Genomic DNA, 24,353 nt, shown 5'->3' on the forward strand with positions numbered 1-24,353 from the left:
ATATATATATATATATATATATATATATATATATATATAGGATATCTTCTACAGAAGAAAGAAACTTGTGTTGGGTTGGAACAACGTCACGTTTATTCTACATTTTTTTTTTTTTTTCAACAGTAAAAAAAAAAAAAACTACAGGTTTGGAACAAATTGAGGATGAATAAATGGCTGAATTATTTTTGGTTTAACAATCCCTTTAACTTGACCTTATAGCAACCCTACTTTACATGCTTTATAACAGCATGTGATAATTTAGTTAACCAAAAAAAAAAACCTTTTGATTTTTCCATTAAAATACATTAAGCATGGTATGTCCTTCAATTTAAAGTATAAAAAAATAAAAACAGCAACTGTTGAGGGGACTTTAAAATTGTTACATTTTGAAAGGCATAATATATGTTTTAAGGAAAAAAAAATGTTCCTATTTAAGAGGAACAGAAGAGCCTCACACTCATTTAAATGAACTGGTATTTTATTCAGGACGTTAAACAGGTCAAAGTGTGCCCACACCTTAAAAACAAACTCTCTATCAAACAAAAACCAGTGAAAGGTGCTCTGTGAGCGCAGGAAAAATCCACAAACACTCTACAACTCAAACTTAAGGCAGAGAGAGGACAAATGTCCACCTCCCACAGCAGAATGTGACATCAGTGAAAACTGGAACCGTGTTCAAAACCATTCAGAAGCAGGAGTGCTGTTCCATCAGCAAAACATCGGAGATCTCCCGCAGCCGTAGTTTGTGAGCACTTTAGTGCCAGTGTCAATGAACTTTTATACACGTTGGTGTAATTATTTCTTTAACTCTAAGTATATATAGACCCCAAAAATCTAGTCTACATCTGGTTAGGTGAAAAAAATGTTACAGGCAAACAACACAACAGTCATTCAGTGTGTATTTAACAACTCGACGCGCGTGCGTGCGTGTATTTTAAATATACATTGCAACTAGCAGAAGGTGCATTGTTAATCTTTGAGAAGAAAAAAAAAAAGAAGTCCTTTTTCTCATTCAAAGAGAATATCCTCACATTGTCAAAGATGCAAGCAAGAAACCTTGAAAAATAGGTGAGATTTTAAAACAGACACTACCATTATGACACACTGGTTTCACGATCATTTTCAGCATGTGAGATACAGCAACAGGAGATACAAAGCAGCCCAGCCTGTGATCTGCTTCTTGTAGACAGTGTATAATTTCATCAAGCCATCTTTCATAAGCGATAACCATGAAATCACCTTCACACATCCCCATTCAATGATAGCAGAATAACTGAAACAAACAAAGCAGCACAAAGAAAATAAAAATACAAATTCTCAAACTCATTCATAGCTCTTTTGACTTGTCCAGCACACAAAAACATGCAACAGGGCGACTCTCAGACAGCATGAAAATCTCCAGCCACTATTATATATTAAAAATAATAATAATAATAATAATAATAATACACATCCAGACCTAAGACGGTCACATAATGCTCTAAGGAAAACAAACACACAATTCAATCATGATTTCATGCTACTTCTATTCGTAGCATTCTGGGATACAGTAATCTGTTTTTTTGATATAATATTTCTCTAGCAGTATATTGTGTTCAACAGCTGTTCAGCTTGAGATCTAACAAGCAGTTCCACATACAAAACCTTTTTCATGCCGTGTAGTCACCAAATCATATCATTCAAGCATTTAGATGAATCTCAGATCATTCCAGGGCAGCCAATCCTAAATGAAACTTCTAGAAGCCTCTTTTAATCTTCAAGATACATTCAATTTGGTCACAGAAAAAAAAGACACCTGGGTCCTGATTGTAGAAATATGACTCCCTATCATAATTATTCGCTGTCTGGAACCTCACACACTTCTGAAATCATACTTGCAAATTTGTATGATTTCTACAAAGTCAGCCATCACTAGTAACATGCTGATATAAGCAGCTTCCAAAAAACGCAGACTAACTGGAACCATTATGGAATGAATATTCTGCTACAAGTTTACACATTAACATCTTATAACAAGTATAATTAATGCTGTATGAAAGCCAAAGCATCCTTGACCAAACAACATCGAGAGTCAAGCCCATAAAGCCAATCAAACACGGTGCCTCTTTGGTAATATAAAAATGTTGCATTGAACATTTCATCCCCATATTAAAATGGAAGACTCAATCAAATTCAAATCCCTGAATAGTGTTGTTCTCAAGATGAAAAAAACGTGGCTTTGTTCGCCAGACATCAGCAATAAGCCCCTTTATTAAGAAAAACAACAGCATTAGCACCAAGCAACTTCTGAATCAGTCAGTGGCTAAAACTACCTATTAAATAAAAAAAACAAACAAACGCTGTTCCGTTTGCTAGAGTTTGCTTGGTCTTTGACATCAGCTGGTAAAGTTTCCTGGTACGTTGATGAACAATTTGGTTTGATTGGCAAATGCATTCACGATGTTTCTGCTGGTATATAAGAAGGATCCGAATGTAAGGCAACATCTGCAACTGTGCGAATCACATTCAGACCAGACTGACTTACTAAGCCCCATGTTTTCCCAACGTCGCTGAGATCTTGCATGGTGAGCGCAACAAGCAAAAAAGATCCAAAAACGGGAAAAAAGTATGGATTTTCAAAGCATCCATCTTATTGCATAAAATGGAGTCTTCTTCAGTCTTTCAGATATGTACAGCAGATGTGCTGCGACAACAAATGCTAGTACTTGGAAAAAGCAAATGAATGATCCCCCTCTGCTAATGCGATTAAAATCAATTATGGGTGCAGGAGGTTTAACTAGCTTGTGTCCAAGCCCTTTTTTTTGTTACCGGTGTCAGAGTACTAAAATATCTCCATTCCAAAATGTACAAAATCTGGCAACCTAAAAGATGATTGCCTCAAAAGCAAAAAAAAAAAAGGAAAAGCTCAGGAATAAAATGAGCACATTCAGGGTGTTAAAGAAAAAGAAGCCCTTGGATAAAACTTTGAAGATTTCTTTCTATGGATCGAGTACGGGTGGAGTTCACATCCATAAATGGGTGAATCAAAACAGGACACGGGTGATGTAAGATCCTTCAGATGCGAGGAGGAGCAATGGAGAATGTCTCCTTATGGAAAAACAACCATTGAAAGAGTGCAGCAAGTTATTAAATCCTATCGAAGCCTATCTTTTCCCAGTTTTCATGTATGACGGGATGCCTCCTCGTGCGGTCAGCCCCTCAAAGCGCTTGTAGGTGTAGTTGATGAACACCCAGTCTTTGCTCTTCAGATCTGCCTCGGTGTGATTGGACACAGGGGCGACTTTACAGAAAGAGAGTGAGAATAAGATGTTTTTAAATACATAAAAGCAACAAAAAAAAAAAAGTCATGTATTTTAGAAACCGTTACAACTAACTAAAAACAAACCTGAAGGTTGGAGGATGTCCGAATCAGGAAACTCGTCAAAGTTGGAGGTGTCGTCAATGCTTTTGATCTCAATTGGAATAGCCGCTGGTCTCTCCCTAGGGGAAAAATTGAGCAGCAAATTAGCATATTGAAATGATTTATGAAAGATCATATCATATTCAAGACGAAAATAAATGCAGCGTTGGTGAGAAGAGACTTTTAAAAGACAATCTTATTATTCTTAAACATTTGAATAACAGCATAAATGTGTTTAATGTGCAAACGTCAGGCATAGAATTAATTACAGACTACACAGATATAAAGAGCACAGTGCACTGAAAAATGTATCTCACAGTAAAAGATGACAGAATTTTCATCTTTGGATGACTATTCTTTTAACGCTAGCCCCAAAATTATTGTTTTATTTCTAAATGATTATCTGACCAAAGACATTTTCACTGGATTAAATTTGAAATTAAAAAAAAAAAAAAAAAAATCCTGAAATAACTGAACACGTGCTGAATAAAACATTCAATGTGACACTGTCATAGGACAAATTAAAAGAGATAATCTGAAAATGTGGCATATAACTGTTCAAAATATTTATAATTACAACACAAAAGATATTATGCATTAGTAATCCAAGTAAGAATAGTAAAATGTCATTACTTAATACCAGTTTAATCTGTGTGTGATGACAGATTACCTGATATGGTCATAGTCCACTCCCTCAAAGAAAGGGTTAGTTTTGATCTCCTCCACTCCAGTGGCTCCAATCCTGTGTTCACTCTCACAGCAGAACCTGGTGGAAATCAACAAAACATTATGTGAACACACACAAAAAAAAAAAAAAAAAGACTGCTTAAAATAATGCACGTAGGTTAGCAGTATAGAAAGCAAAATGCACTCGGTTGAGATAAGAGATACAGCTAAGATAGAGTACAAAATAATGAGATAAAAATCACAACAAAAAAGATGAAAGAAAATTATGAAAAGAGGTGGGGGTGGTAACCAACAAGAAAGCTAAACCTGAGAATCATATCCTTGGCCTTTTCTGAAATTGGGACCTCGGGTGGAAATGTCAAAGTTTCCCGCCAGTTCATCACTTTCCTGTAAGTTTCCTGAGGCGTCTCAGAGCAAAATGGAGGGTAACCTGAAAAACACCCACAAACACTTTAGCCATAAACATTATTAAAATAAACATTTTATTTAGTAACCAAAAATCAACTCACCTATGAGCATTTCATACATAATGACACCCAAACTCCACCAATCACATAGCTTGTTATAACCATTTTGCATAAACACTTCTGGAGCGATGTAGTCAGGGGTTCCAACAGTGGAGAAGGCCTGAAAAAGAAAAAGAAATTAAGTCAAATAGAATTTTTTTTTTCACTTCTGATGCAACAAAAAAAAAAAAAAAAAAAAACACCACCGAGATCAAATGGATTACACAAGAGCACATTGTAACCCTTCTATGGTACTTCTACAAACATCAACTACCATATTAAGAACACGTTAATTTCACAATGACTTCCTAAAAACACTGGATCAATTGGTACCCACCCACTGTGTGTAGAACAGTATTGGGTCAAGAGGAAACTCTTACCAACTGTCTCCTGTTTCGTTTCCATGTTTCTGCTTTCCTCTTTGAGTTCATATTCTGGAAAGCTGAAGAAAAAATAAATAAATAAAAAAATAAAAAATTACTGGGCACAGAATCATCCATCCAGCCCCCTAATTATTTAATCTACAATTCACTAAGCAAGTATACATAGTTTTTAAACTGCTGAAAAGACATTTATCATTTTTACAAATCTGACTTCAAATAAAAGCAATACTGATAATAAAAAAAACTCCATCAATGCATTAGAATGATTATGTGATTCTGAAGACAGCAGTTATAGATGGTGCTAAGTCTTACTGAAGTCGCTGGGAAGACTGTGATTAAGGTTTCTGTAGAACTCTGTGCGGTGAGCTTTCTTCAAACCAGTGCATAAACCAAAATCAGACAACTTCACGTGGCCCTGAAGGAGTAAAACGATGTTGTGAGTGTGAATATAAATGGAATGATAGTCCGTATACAATATCAGTAGTACCAAGTCAAATTTATCTGGTACTGATATTGCTATTAACAATTTAACATTGTGACAAATGCCTAAATTAATCAGAATAATGTCTTCCATCAAAAATGTTTTTACCCTCGAGTCCAGCAGGAGATTGTCTGGTTTGATGTCTCTGTGGATGAAGCCCAGCTGGTGAATAGAGTCAATAGCCAGCACAGTCTCTGCAATATAAAACTGTGTGGCTTCCTCTGTTAAAGTGTCTTTCTTCATCAGTAGAGTCATCATATCACCTGGGCAAACACACGGATGGATATATCAGTCATCCTTTGTGGCTTTACTACCATCTTTTTTACGGTAAAGGATTTAACATCCTGCACTCACCTCCAGGCAGAAACTCCATGATGAGGTAGAGGTTCATCTTATCCTGAAAGCTGTAGAACATCTTCACCACCCACAGACTGTCTGCTTCCACAAGGATGTCCCTTTCTGCTCGAATATGGCCCACCTTGAACAAAAAACAGATACCTGTTAACAAAGCAGGAACCATAGATGTCATGTGTGGACATCCTCGACTCCATCAGTGAAGACTTACCTGCTCTTTCTCAAGCATATCAGCTTTACGCAAGATTTTCATGGCATAAACATGTCCTGTGTCCTTCTTCTGAACTAACCGAACCTAAAGAAATAAAAGGGTTTTTTAATTTGATGAAATATCACAAAATACACTACCAATCCGTTGAGGCTTTTACAGTGACCAAAATTGTACATTACAATATAACGGTTTTTGCTATTATTATTGAAAAAGAGTGTACATACACAAAAACATACATGCTAAAAGCAGCATTTTTTTTTTATTCATGAGGTCTTTAACAGAAAGAAACTCATACCTCTCCGAAAGCTCCTCTGCCAATCACTTTGAGCGACTCAAAGTCCTCCAATCCAAGCCGTGTTCGTTTGAGACGAAGAAACTCGGTCTCTTTCCTAGCATGCTCAGACCGCCGAAGACGCTTCTGCACGACCACAAAAAGCCGAATACAAACAACAATGGCATTAAAACACAGAAGTTCAGAATGTAATTTTATGTTAAACAACAAAAAAAGTATTAAGACATTTGTAAATGTAATCAAGGAAATATTTTCAGAAAAAAAAAAAAAAAAACCTCACCTCTTCATCACCTAGCCCCTCCTGATCCATGACCTTCTCCAATTTCTGCTGCCTGTAACAAATAAAAGATAACTTTTAGACACGTGATGAAACACTAGCACCAAGAGGCAGAACTGCTTCATCAATCCAGTGTAAGGTGTGGTCCTCAGGGCTGACATCATTGGGGACGGAACAGGCCGTCTAAAAGGGCCCCTGGAATTAGGGAGGTTCTTAAAGAAACAATGGGTGATAGCGACAGATAGTCAGATAGTCAAACCTACAGTATGTGAAGAATTACATGCATCACAAATGCTTAGTGATTCATTTGGACTTGCCTTACCTGTTCGCTAGAAAAAGTTTCAAAACTACATTAGAGAAAATATTGGAGAAATCCTAAATATTCCATACTTATTTTAACCAATACATGGTCTATTTCCTGGATAAAATGGAAAAGTCTATACCTAGAAATATCACTAAAAGACGTCTTGACTTTTTGCTTCTCACCTCATTTCCCTTTCCTCATGCTGCGATATCAGGTTGCTATAAAAATTCTCCAGCGTCACTTTGGCCATGGTGACCCGTTCCTTGGTGTGGTTGCTCATCGAAGAGCAGGACGTCTGACTTGTCATCGCCATGGTTATCTGGACAGGTCAACCCACGTGGCATCGGAAAGGACAAAACTAGACAAGTTTGTAACTCCAAAAAGCATACAAAATAGACTCGGTTGTCTTTGCGCACCGGAGCTCTGAACAAGATATGGTTAGATACAATGATTCCCTGTTTAATCTATCAGAGGGGTTTGTAATTGTCAGACCCCCCAAATACTACCATTCTTTCTATTACCAGATTCCCAGGGGATTCTTGTGGAGGCATTTAGTGAAAGGCAGCATTTAACACTAGCTGCAGCATTTACACTGCAAGCCACACTTCTTTAACACTCAACCCTCCACTTCCCAGAAACTACGCATGCAAGGTCTGACTGGCCCTTTGTTGCGCCGGGGCCAAAACAAGCATTAAATACCGACTAAAGGCGGACATTTGGCGTTGCTCCGTTTGGAAATTCAAACAAACGCTAAATTTGTCGTCTGACTCAACTTCCACAGCTGATGTCACGGAGACTGAGGTCTGGAGGAGACGCGTTTGCAGACGGCGAGGGGAATTCTACTCCGAATAAATCGTCTGACTAATAAAACGAAATGAAACCAACGAAAACGAAAATCATATGGGCATTAACCATGCCATCTGATGAACAACACGTAATATTAATAAAGTCCATTAGTGAGAAACACGACTGGCAGAAAAAAAAGGAAGAAAAAAAACCCAAACAAACACCGTGACGTTAAACACGCACACTTAAGTTAGTCAGTGCAAACCACCGCTTTCAGCAAGTTTGTTTGTTTAACATATAAGCGGTTTTACCAACAAATTCAAGGCTAATAATTTGTTTTAATTGTAATAATTGCAGGGCTAAAGAGAAAGTTTAAACGAGCACTATTGTCAGTTAGTAAGACTGTCAGTCTGCTAGCAGCAGCCGCTAGCGTTCACTGTCTGTTCAGACTCGTCTGAGTCTGCAAAGTGTGAAAGGCTTGAGATCCAGCTTAATTTACAATAAGAGCTCAAGCGACTTGCGCAAAGTATAAACAACTACCGAAAACAAACCATTCTTTACTTGTAAACTACTTGTTTGTTGAAATAATACTTGTTTGCTTACCTTCCACTCGACCTCAAACTGACTCGAGCTAGTGGACGACGACGGACATTATTTCCTTCTTCCGGGTTTGTGCTCGAGTGGAAAAGGGAACAAAACAAAAGTCCCGTTTCTGCCGTGTTTAATATCATTTTCTAAAATTGGATGAATTTTATCAAGCTTTCTTTGAGTTACTGACGTTCTGAAAACAATTATCCTTCATTTCATCCGTACATTTTTATAGAAAAAAACTAATTCGGGTATGCCTGCACACTGATATATTTTACTGATATTCATTACTAAAATGTAAAACCAATTTTGTGACTAAAATAAAAACAACAAATGTTCTGTTTATATGGTCAAAGAATAAAAGCAAAGAAAAAATTATGGTTTTTGTTTGTTTGTTTGTTTGTTTGTTTGTTTGTTTTTATATAAGGGACACAATTGTAATACTAAATATTTCTTTGTAAAATGTATTATTATTAAGAGGTATTTTTGAAAATATAATGAAACAATAAAATGTACAAAAGCAATTATAGATCGATTTAAACAGCAAAATAAATATAAAGCAGAATTAAACAGTGACAATAAATATAAATCATTAATCACAAAAAAAATAATCACATACAAATGTTAGAAGTGCTATGTGTTTAAAAAAACAATTAAGTGTGACAGCTGTTCGGTTAGAAATCACCATCCGAGGGCGCTGTTTTACAAAGAAGTAGGGACTCTGGATCATAAATCCAAATCCGTGCTCGTGAGCAGAACATAATGACAGTCATTTTGTCATAATGGACAGTCATAATGACAGTTCATCACACACCCGGGCAGCTGAACTTCACACTCTCAGAAAAAAGGTAAAAAAGCTTTGGTGGTGCCCTTTCAAAAGGTACATTTCAAGAGTTAGTACATTAGTAACCTGAAGGTAAATATTAATACCTGCGTTGAAATATAACAGAACATAAGTATGTACTCATCATTTTACATTTCAGATATGTGCATATCAGTACCCAAATGTTTTAATAGGGTAGCTACCACAGTGACAGATTTTGTAAAAGTCTACCAGTATGGCACATTGCATTTACATTTTAATATTAGATGCATGTTTCTTATTATGCCTATGAGAGCATTCTGCTTTTAGCAAATATAACATGCCAAGCAAATTAAATAAATAATTAGGATTTGAGACTTCTAGTTTTAAAAGGGAACCTGGATCACACTATAACACTCATTTTTATATGTCCATGTTAAATGACAGCTTAAGGACTGTGTGGGAGAATTAAAATATCTCCTTTTTCTGCCTGAAGAACTCTGAGGCATGATACCCATAAAACACTTTTAAAAGGCATAATAGCTCGAAAGACAAATTAACGAAGAGGTGCTTTGTGGGATTCTGACTAGTTAGTTCACAAAAATGAAAATTCAGTCACGCTCGAGTAGTTCCTAATGTGTTGGAATTTCTTTGTTCTTCCAAACACAAAGGAACATACATTAAAGAAAGTTTGTAACCAGGTTGTTTTAGGTCACCACTGACTTCCATAGTAGAAAAAAATATTATGGAAGTCAAAAATACCATGATGATCCAAAACAAACTTTCTTCAAAATATCTTTCTTTTGTGTTCAGCAGAACAAAGTTTTTGGAATAACTTGAGGGTAAGAATTCTAAGACCGAATTTTTGAATAAACTATTCCTTTAAGGGCCTTAAAGAGGTCCTGAAAAGCACAGAGAGCCTTTTTAAACACGGTTTCCTTGAGGGACTGTCTCGTCTACAGCCCTACTGTTTGTGTGCTAAATGTAAAGTAAATGAGCTCCCCTGAAATGGCCAGAAGGGCGGCATTCCTTTGCTGTTCTGCCTTACAAAGCCAAAACTGTAAAACAGCAACAGCCGAGGTGTGTCCAAATTCACATATTTATGCATTATTCTATACTAGAAATAGTGTGAGCAGTGAGTATAAAATGTGAAAAAAGTTCACTTTGCTCGATGGTGCCGCTAATTAAACTGAGGAAATGGCTTTAATGTTTTTTAACTGAATTCTGATTCAGTTTTTCATGCTTTTTTAAAGGTTTCTAAAACCAAAACTTTAACCCATTTTTTCTTTCAATCAAAAATCAAACGTGCTCATAATGAGGTACTATCTGATTTAGCTCACTTCTTAGGACGATGCTGTAGATATGTGCAATCGGAAAAAAAGAGAAGTGAGATTCATAGTTATCTGACTTGAGAAAGGGGGCTGAACAAACTGGAAGTCCCGCTCTTTTTTTTTTTTACAATCGAAAGGGTGGAGCTTAAAACTTCCCTTTCTGAATGCTACCACGTTTCTCTCTTTAACATTCTTCCTTTCATTCAATCCGTCTGTATTAGATGACATACTCAAGAACCATCTAGGAGTATCAAACCATATTTTTTATTTTTTATATATATGCTTGAGGACCTTTTTGTTCTCTACATTGAAGATTGTTAATTAAATTATCAAAAGGTAAGAAAACTAATATCTCAAATATTCTCTCAACGGTATGTCAGTACAAACAACGTAGTTGTTTCTTTATATAGAGTCACTTGTTAATAATTCATTCGTTTCTTGATTAATTGTTAGCATCATTCATGAGGTCTTCTCTGAAAAGTTAATAGAAAGGCCACGTGCCACATGGCATCTAGCTGAAATAAATCATCAGAGAAACAGCTCAGAGAACAATCACACAATTGTCTGTACTTATTTGTTTCTCCTACACTGTTTTTCCATATAATCACAGTAGAATTATTGTATATTTCTCATACCGTATTGCAATGGCTGCTGTTGTAAGGACTAACATGCACTTACAGTATATCTAGATTCTGGAAATGACTTCAATTTTAATTTCCCTCATTTACAGTGCCACTTGATTGATACGGATTATGAATTGACATTTATCATTAAGCATTTTCTCGCTCTCATACTCGAATAGTAACACGCGTCACATTCACTGGATTCACACGTAATGTAGACAGGATGTGGGGTGAATAGAGTTTGAAGTGATGGAAGAAGACCAAATATTATACAATCCACCACCTTTCCACTATGCAGTGGTTAAATCTGACATACATTCAGAGCTTCAAAAGCCATTCGACTTGTTGAACATGTGCCATGCCTATAAGATTTCAGTTCCAGAAAGGTGTTTAACGTCAGCAGTACGTAATGGTACTTCATGACGGTTATATCGTTTCAGTGAATTCTGACAGAGGAATTTCTTGAAGGGTCTGTTCTTGTGAGATATCCCAGAGTTTATCTTGAATTGGATCACTGATATTGTTCAACTAAACTTGTCAGAACTTGACATGTCTTAGGCAAGTGGCCAGAAAATAACAATAGATTAGGTTTCTTCCAATATAGCAAGCATAGAAGGCCATTAGACTTTATAACATTTAGTGTTTTGAGTCCTGTGTGAAGCTTTGTTTTACCCACAAGGCATTTTAACAATAGCTTGCTGTGAGAGATATATGTCAGTTCCTGTCAAGACACTAGTCTTTGTGTGTGAACATCCGGTTTGATGACGATAAACACAACATCTTTAATAGCAATCTTTTTATTATAGCTAAAAGTAAACACTTGTGACCAAATGGCCACGTGTCTGAAAACACTGGCATAATGCCTTCAGTGTGTGTGTGTGTGTGTGTGTGTGTGTGTGTGTGTGCGCGTGTGTGTGTGTGTGTGTGTGTGTGTGAGGATTACGACTTTTGCTACAAGGTGTGTAGTCTCGGTGAAGATTCCTGGCCTTTAATACAGCAGCTGTATTTAGCATGTCTTTGAAACCACAGTATCAACATGACACCCAATCAAGCATTTCTAACATTAAATACATTCCATTAGTCTATTGACATGACGGTGTGAATCACTGTGAATATGCTTGCTTTCGCAAATGAATTATTACATTCTATTAAGTTTAAAATGAAACATTTTGAAACAAAAACAAATATTGAGCAAGAATAAATAAAATAACAAAGTCAATAATACTTATTATTATTGACATTATAATTATCATTTCATTTCCCACCAAACCAATGGTTACACCTGACCTGCCAAATATTCATACCCTGACATGGATCATGATTTTATTGTAAGTAGCCTATTATACAATAAAAAGTAACGAGAAACAAATAGGGAGGCTCTTAAAAATGTCAAATAAATACACAAGGAGTTGCCTTGTATAAGCAAAGACTATGTTTATGTATATGTCTCTTTTTTGGTAAACAGTCTCTTGATAGCCGATGTAGAATATAACTTATAGCTTTAAAAAAATCTGAATTGCTTAAAGATTTAATTAATCTTCACACGCTTTCGTTAGACAAACATGTCTTAATTATTCAGGAAACGAAACATTAAAAAACACATCTGTCTTGGTTTATAAAACCTACAGCAGAGAAAACTGTTTGAGAATTTACTTCAATAGTGTAGGTACATAGTGTATAGTGTCTAATGGTGTTTTTCCAGGTCTTGCATGCCTTGCAGTTACCCTTAAAAAAGCACTGATCTTCTAATCCCATTACTTACCACAACACACACACACACACACTTACCCACAATCCCCTGCCTTCTCCCAAATACTTTATAACCCCTTACCCAACTTTACACATCACCTAATTTAAACAATCATCCAAATTTGTAAACATTTCCAATGCGTTTCACTGCCCGAATGTCTTTTTTCTGCCTCATTGATAAACATACGCCTTACATAAAAAAAACCCTCTGCTAATTCACACAAAAATGAACTCTGCTGCTTCACTATTTTTAAAGTATGAGTGTTAAGATCGTGGCATCAGGCCAGGGCATCTCTAAACATAGACGCATGTCCACTCCTCCACCCAGGAGGTAATCTCTTCCCTCCCCCATCTCAAGACACAGGTGAGCTCTGAATGTGAACGCGTTCTCACACAAGCTTCACTAAGGCAACACAGAAACAAACGAATGAATGAGGACTGTCTGACCTCAGGGCACCACGTAGATACACTTTTGAGGCTTTCACAATTTTCACAAGGTTTCTCTTCATCCCACAGTGGTGAGTACTTTCTCAACATCAATGCAAGCGTGTGTTTGAATATGGGTGTGTAGGGAGGTTTGTTCTGTTCCAATACAGATAAAGTCTTGCATCAGACAAAAGGCACGTGACCAAGACTTGCTTCACAGAATTAACTTCCCTTCTTTTACAGTTAACATGAGATGTTTTATTCACTTCATGCTTTATTTAACATCAGTTGTTCATTTTGGCAGTGAGTTGATGATTTGTCAAAAGTCACTTTTACATCTACTCTTTTCCACAGACATGTTTTACATTAGGGATGATGGAACGCTGTTAAAGTACTCTTCAGATGAACTGTATATCTCGTCTTGCTTTGACTTTAAGAAGACTGTACAGACTGTGATGAGGTCTTAAATGTGGAGCGTTATTTAATTTGTGGCTCTAAAGCGAAATAAAGTTCTGATATTTTACATCCACATGTTCATTTTGTTAGTAACCTGACCATTAAAGACTGAGGTTCTGTGCCAAGCTTTTGGTAAGACTTGAAGTATTCAGGGAATTCTGTGTCAAAACCCAAATAAAGCATGAATACAGAGAAGCTGAATGAACACAGACGTTTTCCCTAATAAGGCTACTGCCAGCATCCTGAACGACAGATTAAGACTTAAGTATTTCCTGACCTACAAGAACTGGCAGATTTTTGAAGTTGAAGAAGTTGCATCAGCCATGCTATTTGTACTAAAAGATGCCTATATGATATACATATACAATTATCGGCTTAACACACGGCTCACATGATATGTCCACTAGATTCATGCCTAATTAGCTCTAAAAAGTGTCCACTTTAGTATACTTCAAATAGTTTTCACTTGTAAGAAAAGTGCACTTTGTCAAATTAGAAGTTTTACTTTACATTTTAAATCATGTAATGCACTTAATCACATATTATGTACTTGATTGCATTTTTTAATTGTTAATTAGTTGATCGATGGGCCTGTAATACTTCAAGATAGATGTTACCATAGGGCCGCGCTAACCAGTAAAACCTTGACCTCCTGGTTAAGCATCCCGACCAACTGAACACTAAACACTTAAAAATAATAATCTGGAGGTTAGAGTTGTCCATTCACCTGACCAATGGCAATCATGTACAGGAAACCTGTGTGGAAAAACCTGCCACACATTACAATTATACTGTAGTTTTACTGTAAACAACCTTTACAAACACAGAGCTTCAGAGTACTGCAACAACTAACCTACCAGCCTGAATTTAATGATGAAGGGGGGAAATACACACACAGCTGTTTTCTATCAAGGCTAATCTTTCCATTAAGTGTTTTTTTTTGCATGCATGCATTAATGCTTTTTATTCCTTTTCCCCTGCCTTCCCCTCGACCTTGATATTGTTCACATGAAGGTTTTGGTCCTGTTGCACATCATGAAGATGTAACAAGTGATTGTCCCTGTTACGAGTGATCGATTGCATTGCTCAAGCAGATCCGAGCATGTATCTGAGCAATTTATTTTCCAGATTTTTCAGCAAAGCACTCATGTTTCACAATGATTTCAGTTTAGTAAAATGATCATTTATTCTAGAACCTTTTTCTGTGTTTCAGATTGTGGTGTTCTTTGCTGGATTGTTAAGTTTTGTACAGTTTAAAATGGAACTACAGAAAGCATCAAACGGTCACTATGATCTCAGCCCTGACAGAAGTCTTGAGAATGGGTATGTTTCAATATCAACACAAAAAAGTTTTAAAAGTTCAATTTTACATGACATATCTATTAGTTTGTAGCCTTTTCTGCTTAAAGCAAAGCTTTGTTTTGAAAGATAGGGATCTGAAACGCAGGTGTTAATAGCCTTTCATGAAATCAGACCTTCTGTCAGTTTCACTTACATGTTAATTTAACCAATAATGCTATTTCATACACATATGTTTTTTATATATATTATACCAAGTCAGTATTTTTATTAATCTTTTAAATTACCTAAATTAATTTAAATAACCTTGGCAACTGAGAGTTTATATCTCACAATTATGTGGAAAAAAAGGAAGAATTCTGAGTTGGTATCACGCAATTCTGAGAAATAAAGTCAGAATTGTGAGATAAAAAGTTGCAATAACCTTTTTAAAGTTAGTTATTTTAGTGCTTCAACCTATTATTTCACCTTTTTTAATTTTAATTTGGCTTTATTAACAGTTAAATTAACTTAACAATAATAAAATGAAACTGTTGCATCAACTGTTTTAAAGTCATTTATTAAAAAATAAATATTATATCTTAAAGGTCCTCACATTCTAAAAAGGCAAAAAGTAAAGATCCAGTGCATTTTTTTAAAAAACATTTCTAAATCGGTATGTAATAGAGCTTAAAACACAGCAGGTAAAATGTATCATTGTTATTTTGCAAAAAAAAAAAATTATAGATAAATATAGATATATTGCATCATTTTTCTTATATTTCACAGATTTGATGCCCTTGAAAACTTGACAGATGGTGATACCTTCCTCCCCAATAAGAGCAATGGAAAGATAGAGACTCAGTTTACAGATGTGAGTATCCAGATTTCAGAAATTCCTTCACACAAACTTGTTGTAAAAAATGCTGGGAGAAACTGATTAGAATGATGTGAAACACAAACAAACACTCAATATTACAGTTAAGTATAAAGTGTAACAGTAACAAGAACTACTCTGTCCTAATAATGGTTTGTGGAGTTAATACACAGATAAAAGTGAATCTACTATTTAGGTTAAAATCATTAGATATACAATTTATGACTAATTCACCGTTCACATTTTCTTGCAGTTCGAAGGAAAGACTTCTTTCGGAATGTCTATTTTCAACCTCAGTAACGCCATTATGGGCAGTGGGATTCTGGGACTGGCTTATGCCATGGCCAACACCGGAATCATCCCTTTTGTGTAAGTCAAGCTATACACTTCCAATCAAGCTTTTACTTTTAGGCTGATTTATAGCATAATTAATGCTATAAATTAATTAATTTTAAAAAAGGCTATTGAAGGTGTGATGATAGTAAAAATGAGTTCTAGTGTTTCTTTTATGTCATAAAAAAAAAGTGCTGCGTGTAAATTGCAGAGCCCTTTCTGGAACGTGTTTGTAGTTTTAAATGTAAACACAGCATTTCAGGTTCCAAAGAAGTGGAATAAGTCTCGCATTTCATTCATTAGCTTCAGTTAGTATGGAGGGAATGTGCTTGCTCCATGTGCATGTCTGACTGAGCATTAAGGCTTCTTTGTGTCCATCTACATTTAACTGTAGGCATATAGCCATACTCCAGCGTGCCTCTGTCACGTACATGTGCCCTTCACAACCAACCTAATGAATGCTATGTCAATACAAACTCAAATATTTGCATGTTTTTTTTTTTTTTTGGTTGAGGTATCATGTAACTACGAGGCTGCTGCGAGGAGGAGGAGGAAACCCAGTGCTGAAAATTCATTCTTTTAGTTTCTCTGCCACGACATACCATGTTAATTACAAACCCAGTGCTAGTGCTCGGCCACACTATAAAACACCAACAGAATAGAATTACGCTCCATAGAACAAATCCTTGTGAACGACAGGGATTTATTCATGCACTTGGGATCTTAAATGTCACTGTGTTTGTCTATGATGTGACACACGGATATGCTTAGCTCACAGATCAGACCTGAGAGGGTTATAAATATCCTGCTGTAATCTGTAATCAAACTAAAGCCCGTCTGTCTGTCTGTCTGTCTGTCTGTCCGTCTGTATCGTTCTCCATCTAGCTCAGCCAGGCTTTTCAAGCAACTTGTACAAAAATTAAAAAATTAACAAAAATAAGTTCCTGCAAAACAGAACATTTAGCAACATGCAAATAGGGGAAGTGTTAGCTAATAGTACACTTCATTGACTGAGTCTTTTTGTGTGTGTGTGTGTGTGTGTGTGTGTGTTTGACGATGTTGTTGTTGGTTGGAAATACGCCCCCAGCTTGTCTAATGCGTCATTAATGAGATTAGAGGTTAGCTGCGTGTCTCCTCTGTCATCTCCTTGTTGACCGGTGATAATATCCCTGATCAAACTGCAGTTTTTGCTGCCATGTTATTGAATTGAAAGTCAAATTGAAAAAATTAAAACTCTATCATCATTTAGTCACCCTCGTGTAGTGTCACACCTGACTGTCGACCCTGAAAAGAAAAAAATTGAAATGCCTCATTTTTTTCTATTCCAGTTTTGTTTCTGGAACTCTTTGACTTTCATTTTTACTGCACCACAGACAGAAAGACATACTGCTTTGGAACAAAATGAGGTTGTTAAATTAAGATGAAAATCATTTTGGGTGAACTATTCTCACAGTCCACACAGGAAGTAGTTTTTTTGCTGCTGTTGCTTCAATATATGTGTCACCTGTTTGCAGAATCCTGTTGGTATGCATCGCTATTCTCTCTGCCTACTCCATACACCTGCTTCTGAAGAGTGCCGGAGTGGTTGGTGAGAAACACTTTCTTTTTTATTTCCAAGACAATCCTGATAACACCGCGCTCTGTTAAAAATGCATCCCGAATTTTTATTGCTTGTGTCTTTAGGGATCCGAGCTTATGAACAGCTCGGGAACCGTGCGTTTGGTCCACCTGGGAAAATCTTAGCGGCGTGCATTATAACATTGCACAACATTGGAGGTAAAATTAAAAGTATACATCTCAGTGGTTACTCACAATGTCAAAAAGACATGATATCTGATGAAGCAAAGGCAGGGATAACCGCTTAAAGCTATATGAGCACTGAATACAAATGCCCTACAACACTGTGTTTCTTTCTTTGATCCAACAGCAATGTCCAGTTACCTGTTCATTGTGAAAATAGAGTTACCTCACGTTATCCACGGTCTTCTGGAAATGCCAGATAACTCAGAGTGAGTATTTCATAAAAAAATAAGTGAGAATTATACTATTTCAAGGTTGCTAATTTAAATATTAAGCATTGTATCAAAGGTCAGCTGTGAATGCGCATCCTTCTCGAATTCGAAATAGACTTTGAACCGACTATACTTCATTTTCCAACATTTGAAACTCTCTGTCCAACCAACTCTTAAGTGTCTATTCTGACTGCTTTTCATAACCATATCATTCTTTCTGACATGACATGTTGTGCAAAACATTTACATTTACTGTTTATTGTCTTTGTTAGTGACTGGTTTGTTGATGGGAGGTATCTCATCATTATCGTTAGCGTCTTGATCATTCTTCCCCTGGCATTTATGAAACGACTTGGTAGGTCCCTGCCTCTTTCCCTCCCATTCTTTTTTTGTTTTCCGTCTCTGTCGTTTGTCATTTCATTATATTTCATATCAACGGCAATCAAACGTTTACACATCTGCACTAAAGATCTGTAAATTTCAGAGGCGAAAGAAATCAATGCAACTGGGATGCATCTCTTATGTATTTATGCATTTATTTTAGGATACCTGGGCTACACCAGTGGCTTCTCTCTCAGCTGCATGGTATTCTTCCTCATATCTGTGAGTCCACTTTCGATCCACCTGCATACAGTGTAAAAACACCAGTCTACATTAATAACGACTGATAGGTAGCTATGAGAAATAAAAGCATTTCTCTTCAATCTGTCTTTATTAGGTCATCTACAAGAAGTTTGTCACAGAGTGTTTTGTTAAACACGGCAATAACAAAACTGTGTTTAATGAAAGCATATACAACTCCACCAGCGACACGTGTGAAGCCAAAATGATAACTATCAACTCAGAGGTCAGACATGAAAATGAAACCAGATAATGATTATCATGTGTCCTTTTTGCTTCATTTAAATCGCAGTGAATGAATTCATGTTTTTTATTGTTTTATCACAGACTGCTTTTACCATTCCCATTATGGCTTTCGCTTTTGTGTGTCACCCTGAAGTGTTACCCATTTACACAGAACTCAGAAAGTAAGTCTGGAATTGCACGTTTGATCATTCACGTCGCTTTAAAAATCGTTTTTGCTGTACTGATATTTTTTTTTGTCTCCTTGTTATTTCAGTCCAAGCAAAAAACGCATGCAAAATGTTGCTAATATCTCCATTTTGGCCATGTTTGTCATGTACTTGCTGACTGCTATCTTTGGCTACCTCACCTTCTACGGTAAGAGAAACCTTACAAACAAACAGACTATACCTAGAACTGTGGCATTTATTATGGTCAAAGTAGCAGAATTTCAAGGTTTGGGATATTTTAAATAGTTTTAACAATCACTGTGTGTCCTCACATGTGCAGGAACCGTGGATTCAGAGCTTCTGAAGATGTACAGTAGAAATGACACCCTGATGCTGTGTGTTCGGCTGGCCGTGCTGATAGCAGTGACACTGACCGTTCCCGTGGTCCTTTTCCCGGTAATGCAATTTTCCCGGCTGATTAGTTATCGCTTGCATATAATTCCTGGTAATCGTTCTGGCTGAGTGTTGACAGTGTTGCCTCATTGTTTCTCCTCTAGATTCGCCGTGCCGTCTTGCAGCTTCTTTTCCCCGATAAGCCTTTCCACTGGGCGCGTCACATCTCCATCGCTGTATGCCTTCTCTTCTTAGTCAACCTTCTCGTCATCTTCGTTCCCAACATTCGTGACATCTTCGGCTTCATCGGTAAGTCAGATCTGCCACATATGAGGATTTACACGAGCGTAATACAAATACTAACCGAGCTGAATGTTTTTTTTTTCTAAGGTGCCACGTCCGCTCCCAGCCTCATTTTCATTCTTCCGGGAATATTCTACATTTACATCGTCCCTGAAGAACAGGAGCCGTTGAAATCCCGGCCAAAGATCCTGGTGAGAATCAGACAAGAACGCGAGTTCATTCTCACACATCCATGGCTTCTTTTTACTCACTTTTTGTTATGTTTTCCAGGCAATTGCATTTGTGACACTGGGTTTCATCTTCATGATTATGAGCATTACATTCATCATAATAGAGTGGGTCACTGGAAAGAAGACATCGGGTGCCCACTGAGAGAGAACAACTGGATTCAGACACTCAAAGACCAGATCTAATACAGAACAGAAACTCCTGAACCTGCGACCTCTGCACAAGATTCAATTTCATTTAGTGTGTACAAATATCAAACAAATTAACTCCTCAATTTCAGTACGTCCAGCATAAAAAAGGGCTAGTTACCTAAATTCAAGAAGAATAATGCTCTAAAGAGCTGTGATGCTCCAAGAACATTTTGATAATATTTATGGAATTTCTAATGACAGCCGATTTCACACACAAAGGTATTGCTGTTATGACTGGCAGATGGACCTTCTTGTGATACTGAGATGAGAATTATTGCCAAAGTTGTAAACATGCAGATTGAAGTCTACCTCCTTCTACACAGAGCAATTTTTGACAGCTCATAGTGCGTATTTTGGGGTCCAAGAATCATTTGTTAATGAAAATTCAATTTTAATACACGATTTTCATTCTAAAAACAACATCAGCATAACAACGAGTGAAATCTTAAAATCTGATGGCCCCAAACAACTTCATTTGATCAGAATCTTCAAATACGTTTATATTTTGTTTTCGATTTTTATCCTAAAATTATTCCTTAGACATTTTATTTCCGCAGTTCATTTTGAATTCAAATCCCACATATTCATTTTGGTCTCAAACCTTTTACCCCACTGTATGTGAATTTCAGTTAATTTCATTTTTGATGAATAATAGGCCGTTCTATTATAAAACATTCCTAAAAGCAGTTCATCAAATGTTTTAATTAGGAAGAGTGTACAGTTTTGTGATGACTTTCAGCATTGTTTGAGTAATTCAATGTCAGAGGAAGAACCTGAAAGTAATGTATTTATTGGTATTTTTTGTATCGTTACATCTTAAAAGAAATGCAATCTACAGTACAAAAATGTCAGCGCAGTTCCTGTCACCGTCATATGACATTTCTTTACTCTATTTTAGAGAGGAGAAGGAATATAAAAGTCTAAATACTAATTATCTAGTATTCCAGAAACACACAACACTTGAGGTTTGTCACGTTGTCTGTCGCGTTTTGTTTGTTGTATGATTGGAAATACTTTTTGAACATCTTGAAAATGAGGATACTTTTAACGAACTTGAAAAATGTTGTTGGAATAATTTATTCGTGGCTTACATGGTGACGTGTTTCAGTGACAAAGAATTCCACTCCTCAAATGGACCGGACATTGAATGATCATTTTATTTCTTCTAAAGGGTCACTACAGCATAACACAGGACTGATGTGTATGCAGAGTTCATTAGCTACAGTAAGCTCACTGAAATGTTCTGTGGTCATACTATGCCTCTTCAGTATCTGTGAGTTTATAAGGACCAGTACTTCATTCGTTTCCAGCTAGACATTACAACTACTTTATCAAAACTGTCAGCATGTATGGTTGTTATGTATAGTCTTTTATGTACATATTGTATATGAAATGGAAAAGACATTTCATTAATTGTCGTATGCTGTGCACATATTCAACAGTCTTTTTCTGCGCAGATTCGACTTGAATTGTGAAAATTAAACTTAATACTTAACGGATCAATTAGTAAGACGCTTATTAGATTTTAATTTAATTTAATTCACATTTTCCCCTATTTGATTGTTTTTTTTTTTTTAATAAAGTGCCTGAAAAAAAAATTAGAAACAAGTGTAGCATTATAAAGTGGGTAATGCTTAGAAATGCATGTATTTATTATTGAACACACTGATCCTGAATAATAAAGTTTAAAAGATTGTCTAAAGACGGCTGGTTTTATTGTATAAAACTATTTTGTAAAAGCCAAAATCCGTTATGTATTTGCAAAACAAACACAGACTAGTGTAATTTAATTCCAAAATGAGTATAAAATATGAATCGTTTGACTAAATGATTCTGATTCATTAAATGATTACAGTTTTTTCTATTGCTAACATTCTTTTGTCCAATGAATGAGTCATATTTTCAAAACTCGAAACACAATTAGCACAATATCTGTTTGTTGTAACCATTTCACACGTTTTTCTTTTTATACAAGTTTACCCCATAACAAAATCATCGATCTTTCCTTTCATTTTTATAAATGCAAATGCTTGTTAGCGTTGAAAGCAACAGTAATCGACTCGCTCACAGACAGGCATTTGTCGCCACCTATTGGCGTCTCGGAGAAAGTCAGGCCGACTTAGCAACGTCTTGTTGTTGTTTCAAAGAGCTGCTTTATTTGGCAACTTTTAGCAACTTTTGAAAAGTGAGTTAATTTGCAAAAGGGCATAAACTGCACTGTACCTCTAAGTTACAGAAAAGGAAAGAATAAACAGCTCACCAGCCTGTAGAGAGTTGGAGAGAAGAGCCTAGCAGTACCAAAAACCCCTTTCTATCATCTTGGGCAGTCCAGGGATGACACGCAAATCAAGCTTCTGGCTGCAATATATTCTAATATTACTTCATTTATGATGCACATTGTTATTAGTTTGTTACTATTATTGTTGATCAGTACACTGTATGAGAAACAGAGCAGGTGTTGATAATTTTAATGTTAAATTGATAGATATTTCCATAAACCTAAAACACAAAATACAATGCGTAATTTAAAAAACATATACAGAGATTTATTTAGGTGTATTAGTATGCTTCCTTTAAACTAAAAATAGGAAAGTATACTGTTAGTCTATTTTGTATGTACTTCTCAGAAATGGGCTTTATGTATGTCTCAGAAATATACTTAAAATGACTTTTAAGCACACTTTGACTGTTTGAGCTATACCTGTGCTTCTAGAATCCGTGTTTTCATTGTTATACGGTAGGGGGCAGAAGTTCTGAACAAAATTTCCAAAAAAAGAAAACAACAACAACAACAACAAAAAACTCAAGCTGTAAAAAATTATTCACTATATTTACTCAATACTGATTAGACACATTAGAACTCATTATAATGATTCAATGAAATGCTTACAATGAACCATTAAAAACTAGTAAAATAGCATAAGAAAATTAAGTACATTTAAACAAATAAACCCGCTATGCTATGTGAAGCCGGATTAGTTGGCTAGCCAGGGGCCTGTACCATGATGACAGGTGAACAAATTCAGAGTTATAGGTTATTAGTTATTAGTTTTGAAACCAAACCATGTAAGCTCACAGTCATTTTTAAAGTGTTATCTATAGCTTATATACGATCTGTATATATTAACATTCATTTAAAATAATTGATTTATAATAACTGTTAAACTTGCAATGGATGAATAATAATGTAAATTCTATAATTTATAGAAAATAACACATTGTTTAAAATAAGTAATTATCATTAAAACGAGACAATTTTAGTACTAGTGACCTTTAACTTGGGGAGTGACGTTTTGGTGTCATATCTGATTGGTCCAATTCCAGTTTAAGATTTTTTATTAATGTGTGATTATAAGATTGAGAAATTGCCAGTGAAGCTATCTGCTTTTCGTGCTCAAGCTTTGATGGCTTGGAAAATTATTAACAATTATTACAATTATTTACAAGTGCAATTTTTCTCTGCAGTGTTATTTTATTTGGAACAATCGTTGTATTCTGTATAAGTACAAAAGTGTTTTGTTTGAAAAATTGGTTTGATAAGGGTATTGTTTTAGTTTCTCAGTTATTTAATGCTCAAGGTTATCTTATGACTTATGATGAGTTTCTCGTAAATTTTTATTTTCCTGTGACTCCCAAGGAGTTCTCACTTGTGCTCTCTGCTATTAATCCTAGTATTGTTTCTTTATTTAGAGACGTGAAATCGGTCAATATTCCCATGGTTGATCTATCTGATACAATATGTGGTAAAGTCTGTTTTTCACTGAGGAAAAATAACAAAGCTATTGTCTTTCTATTTTTACGAGAGGCTGCTACCAAACCCTGTTCTGTTGCTTGTTGGTCTAAATTTGTTAGAAACCTTAAGCGGGAAAGTGTTTGGTCGTTACCTCACAGGTTTTTTGTTACCAACAAGGTTAAAGAAATCTCCTTCAAAACTATTCATAAATTCCACCCTGTTAAACACTTTCTGTGGAAATGTAAGAAGGATATCGATGTTAACTGCATGATGTTAACGTCTCTGTGTTTATCAAACAAAAGGTACTTTTTCATTTTAATTTGCATTTTGAAAATG

At 35.9% G+C, this 24,353-nt stretch overlaps 2 protein-coding genes across 4 annotated transcripts; one reads left to right on the plus strand and one right to left on the minus strand.

Annotated features, from left to right (window-relative positions):
- Nucleotides 1-460: 460 nt before the first annotated feature.
- Nucleotides 461-8,367, minus strand: stk38a (serine/threonine kinase 38a). Of its 2 annotated transcripts, none has more exons than XM_043246497.1 (14): nucleotides 8,285-8,367; nucleotides 7,078-7,214; nucleotides 6,595-6,646; nucleotides 6,318-6,440; nucleotides 6,023-6,106; nucleotides 5,812-5,935; nucleotides 5,566-5,720; nucleotides 5,289-5,391; nucleotides 4,974-5,035; nucleotides 4,597-4,714; nucleotides 4,394-4,517; nucleotides 4,071-4,166; nucleotides 3,386-3,480; nucleotides 461-3,280 (listed from the first exon to the last, which is right to left on the minus strand). In XM_043246497.1, exons 2-14 carry the CDS (start codon nucleotides 7,206-7,208, stop codon nucleotides 3,144-3,146), a joined length of 1,404 nt encoding a protein of 467 aa, XP_043102432.1. In that variant the 5' UTR covers nucleotides 7,209-7,214; nucleotides 8,285-8,367; the 3' UTR covers nucleotides 461-3,143. The 2 variants fall into 2 exon arrangements, with proteins under 2 accessions (XP_043102432.1, XP_043102433.1); XM_043246498.1 differs by having other exon boundaries at nucleotides 7,078-7,253; nucleotides 8,285-8,326.
- A 2,186-nt stretch (nucleotides 8,368-10,553) lies between these two features.
- slc38a5a (solute carrier family 38 member 5a) lies at nucleotides 10,554-21,986 on the plus strand. Of its 2 annotated transcripts, none has more exons than XM_043246490.1 (16): nucleotides 10,554-10,738; nucleotides 14,870-14,979; nucleotides 15,724-15,808; nucleotides 16,065-16,180; nucleotides 17,659-17,732; nucleotides 17,828-17,920; nucleotides 18,072-18,153; nucleotides 18,429-18,511; nucleotides 18,701-18,759; nucleotides 18,875-19,003; nucleotides 19,105-19,184; nucleotides 19,277-19,377; nucleotides 19,510-19,625; nucleotides 19,727-19,871; nucleotides 19,953-20,056; nucleotides 20,136-21,986. In XM_043246490.1, the coding sequence occupies exons 2-16, from the start codon at nucleotides 14,915-14,917 to the stop codon at nucleotides 20,235-20,237; spliced, it is 1,434 nt and encodes a 477-aa protein (XP_043102425.1). In that variant the 5' UTR covers nucleotides 10,554-10,738; nucleotides 14,870-14,914; the 3' UTR covers nucleotides 20,238-21,986. The 2 variants fall into 2 exon arrangements, with proteins under 2 accessions (XP_043102425.1, XP_043102426.1); XM_043246491.1 differs by lacking the exon at nucleotides 10,554-10,738 and adding an exon at nucleotides 10,789-13,292.
- Nucleotides 21,987-24,353: the final 2,367 nt, after the last annotated feature.

Source organism: Puntigrus tetrazona, chromosome 8, assembly GCF_018831695.1.
Source record: "Puntigrus tetrazona isolate hp1 chromosome 8, ASM1883169v1, whole genome shotgun sequence".
In the NCBI taxonomy this organism is placed as follows: Eukaryota; Metazoa; Chordata; class Actinopteri; order Cypriniformes; family Cyprinidae; genus Puntigrus; species Puntigrus tetrazona.

Excerpts from the sequence above, each read along its gene's own strand:
- slc38a5a (XM_043246490.1), top strand. The coding sequence starts at position 14,915 with ATGGAACTACAGAAAGCATCAAACGGTCACTATGATCTCAGCCCTGAC. Across the intron at positions 18,154-18,428 it reads GAAATGCCAGATAACTCAGA|TGACTGGTTTGTTGATGGGA; the intron begins GTGAGTATTTCA and ends TGTCTTTGTTAG. Across the intron at positions 19,378-19,509 it reads TGGCTACCTCACCTTCTACG|GAACCGTGGATTCAGAGCTT; the intron begins GTAAGAGAAACC and ends TCACATGTGCAG.
- stk38a (XM_043246497.1), bottom strand. The coding sequence starts at position 7,208 with ATGGCGATGACAAGTCAGACGTCCTGCTCTTCGATGAGCAACCACACC. Across the intron at positions 4,167-4,393 it reads GCCAAGGATATGATTCTCAG|GTTCTGCTGTGAGAGTGAAC; the intron begins GTTTAGCTTTCT and ends GATTTCCACCAG. Across the intron at positions 3,281-3,385 it reads GGACATCCTCCAACCTTCAG|TCGCCCCTGTGTCCAATCAC; the intron begins GTTTGTTTTTAG and ends CTTTCTGTAAAG.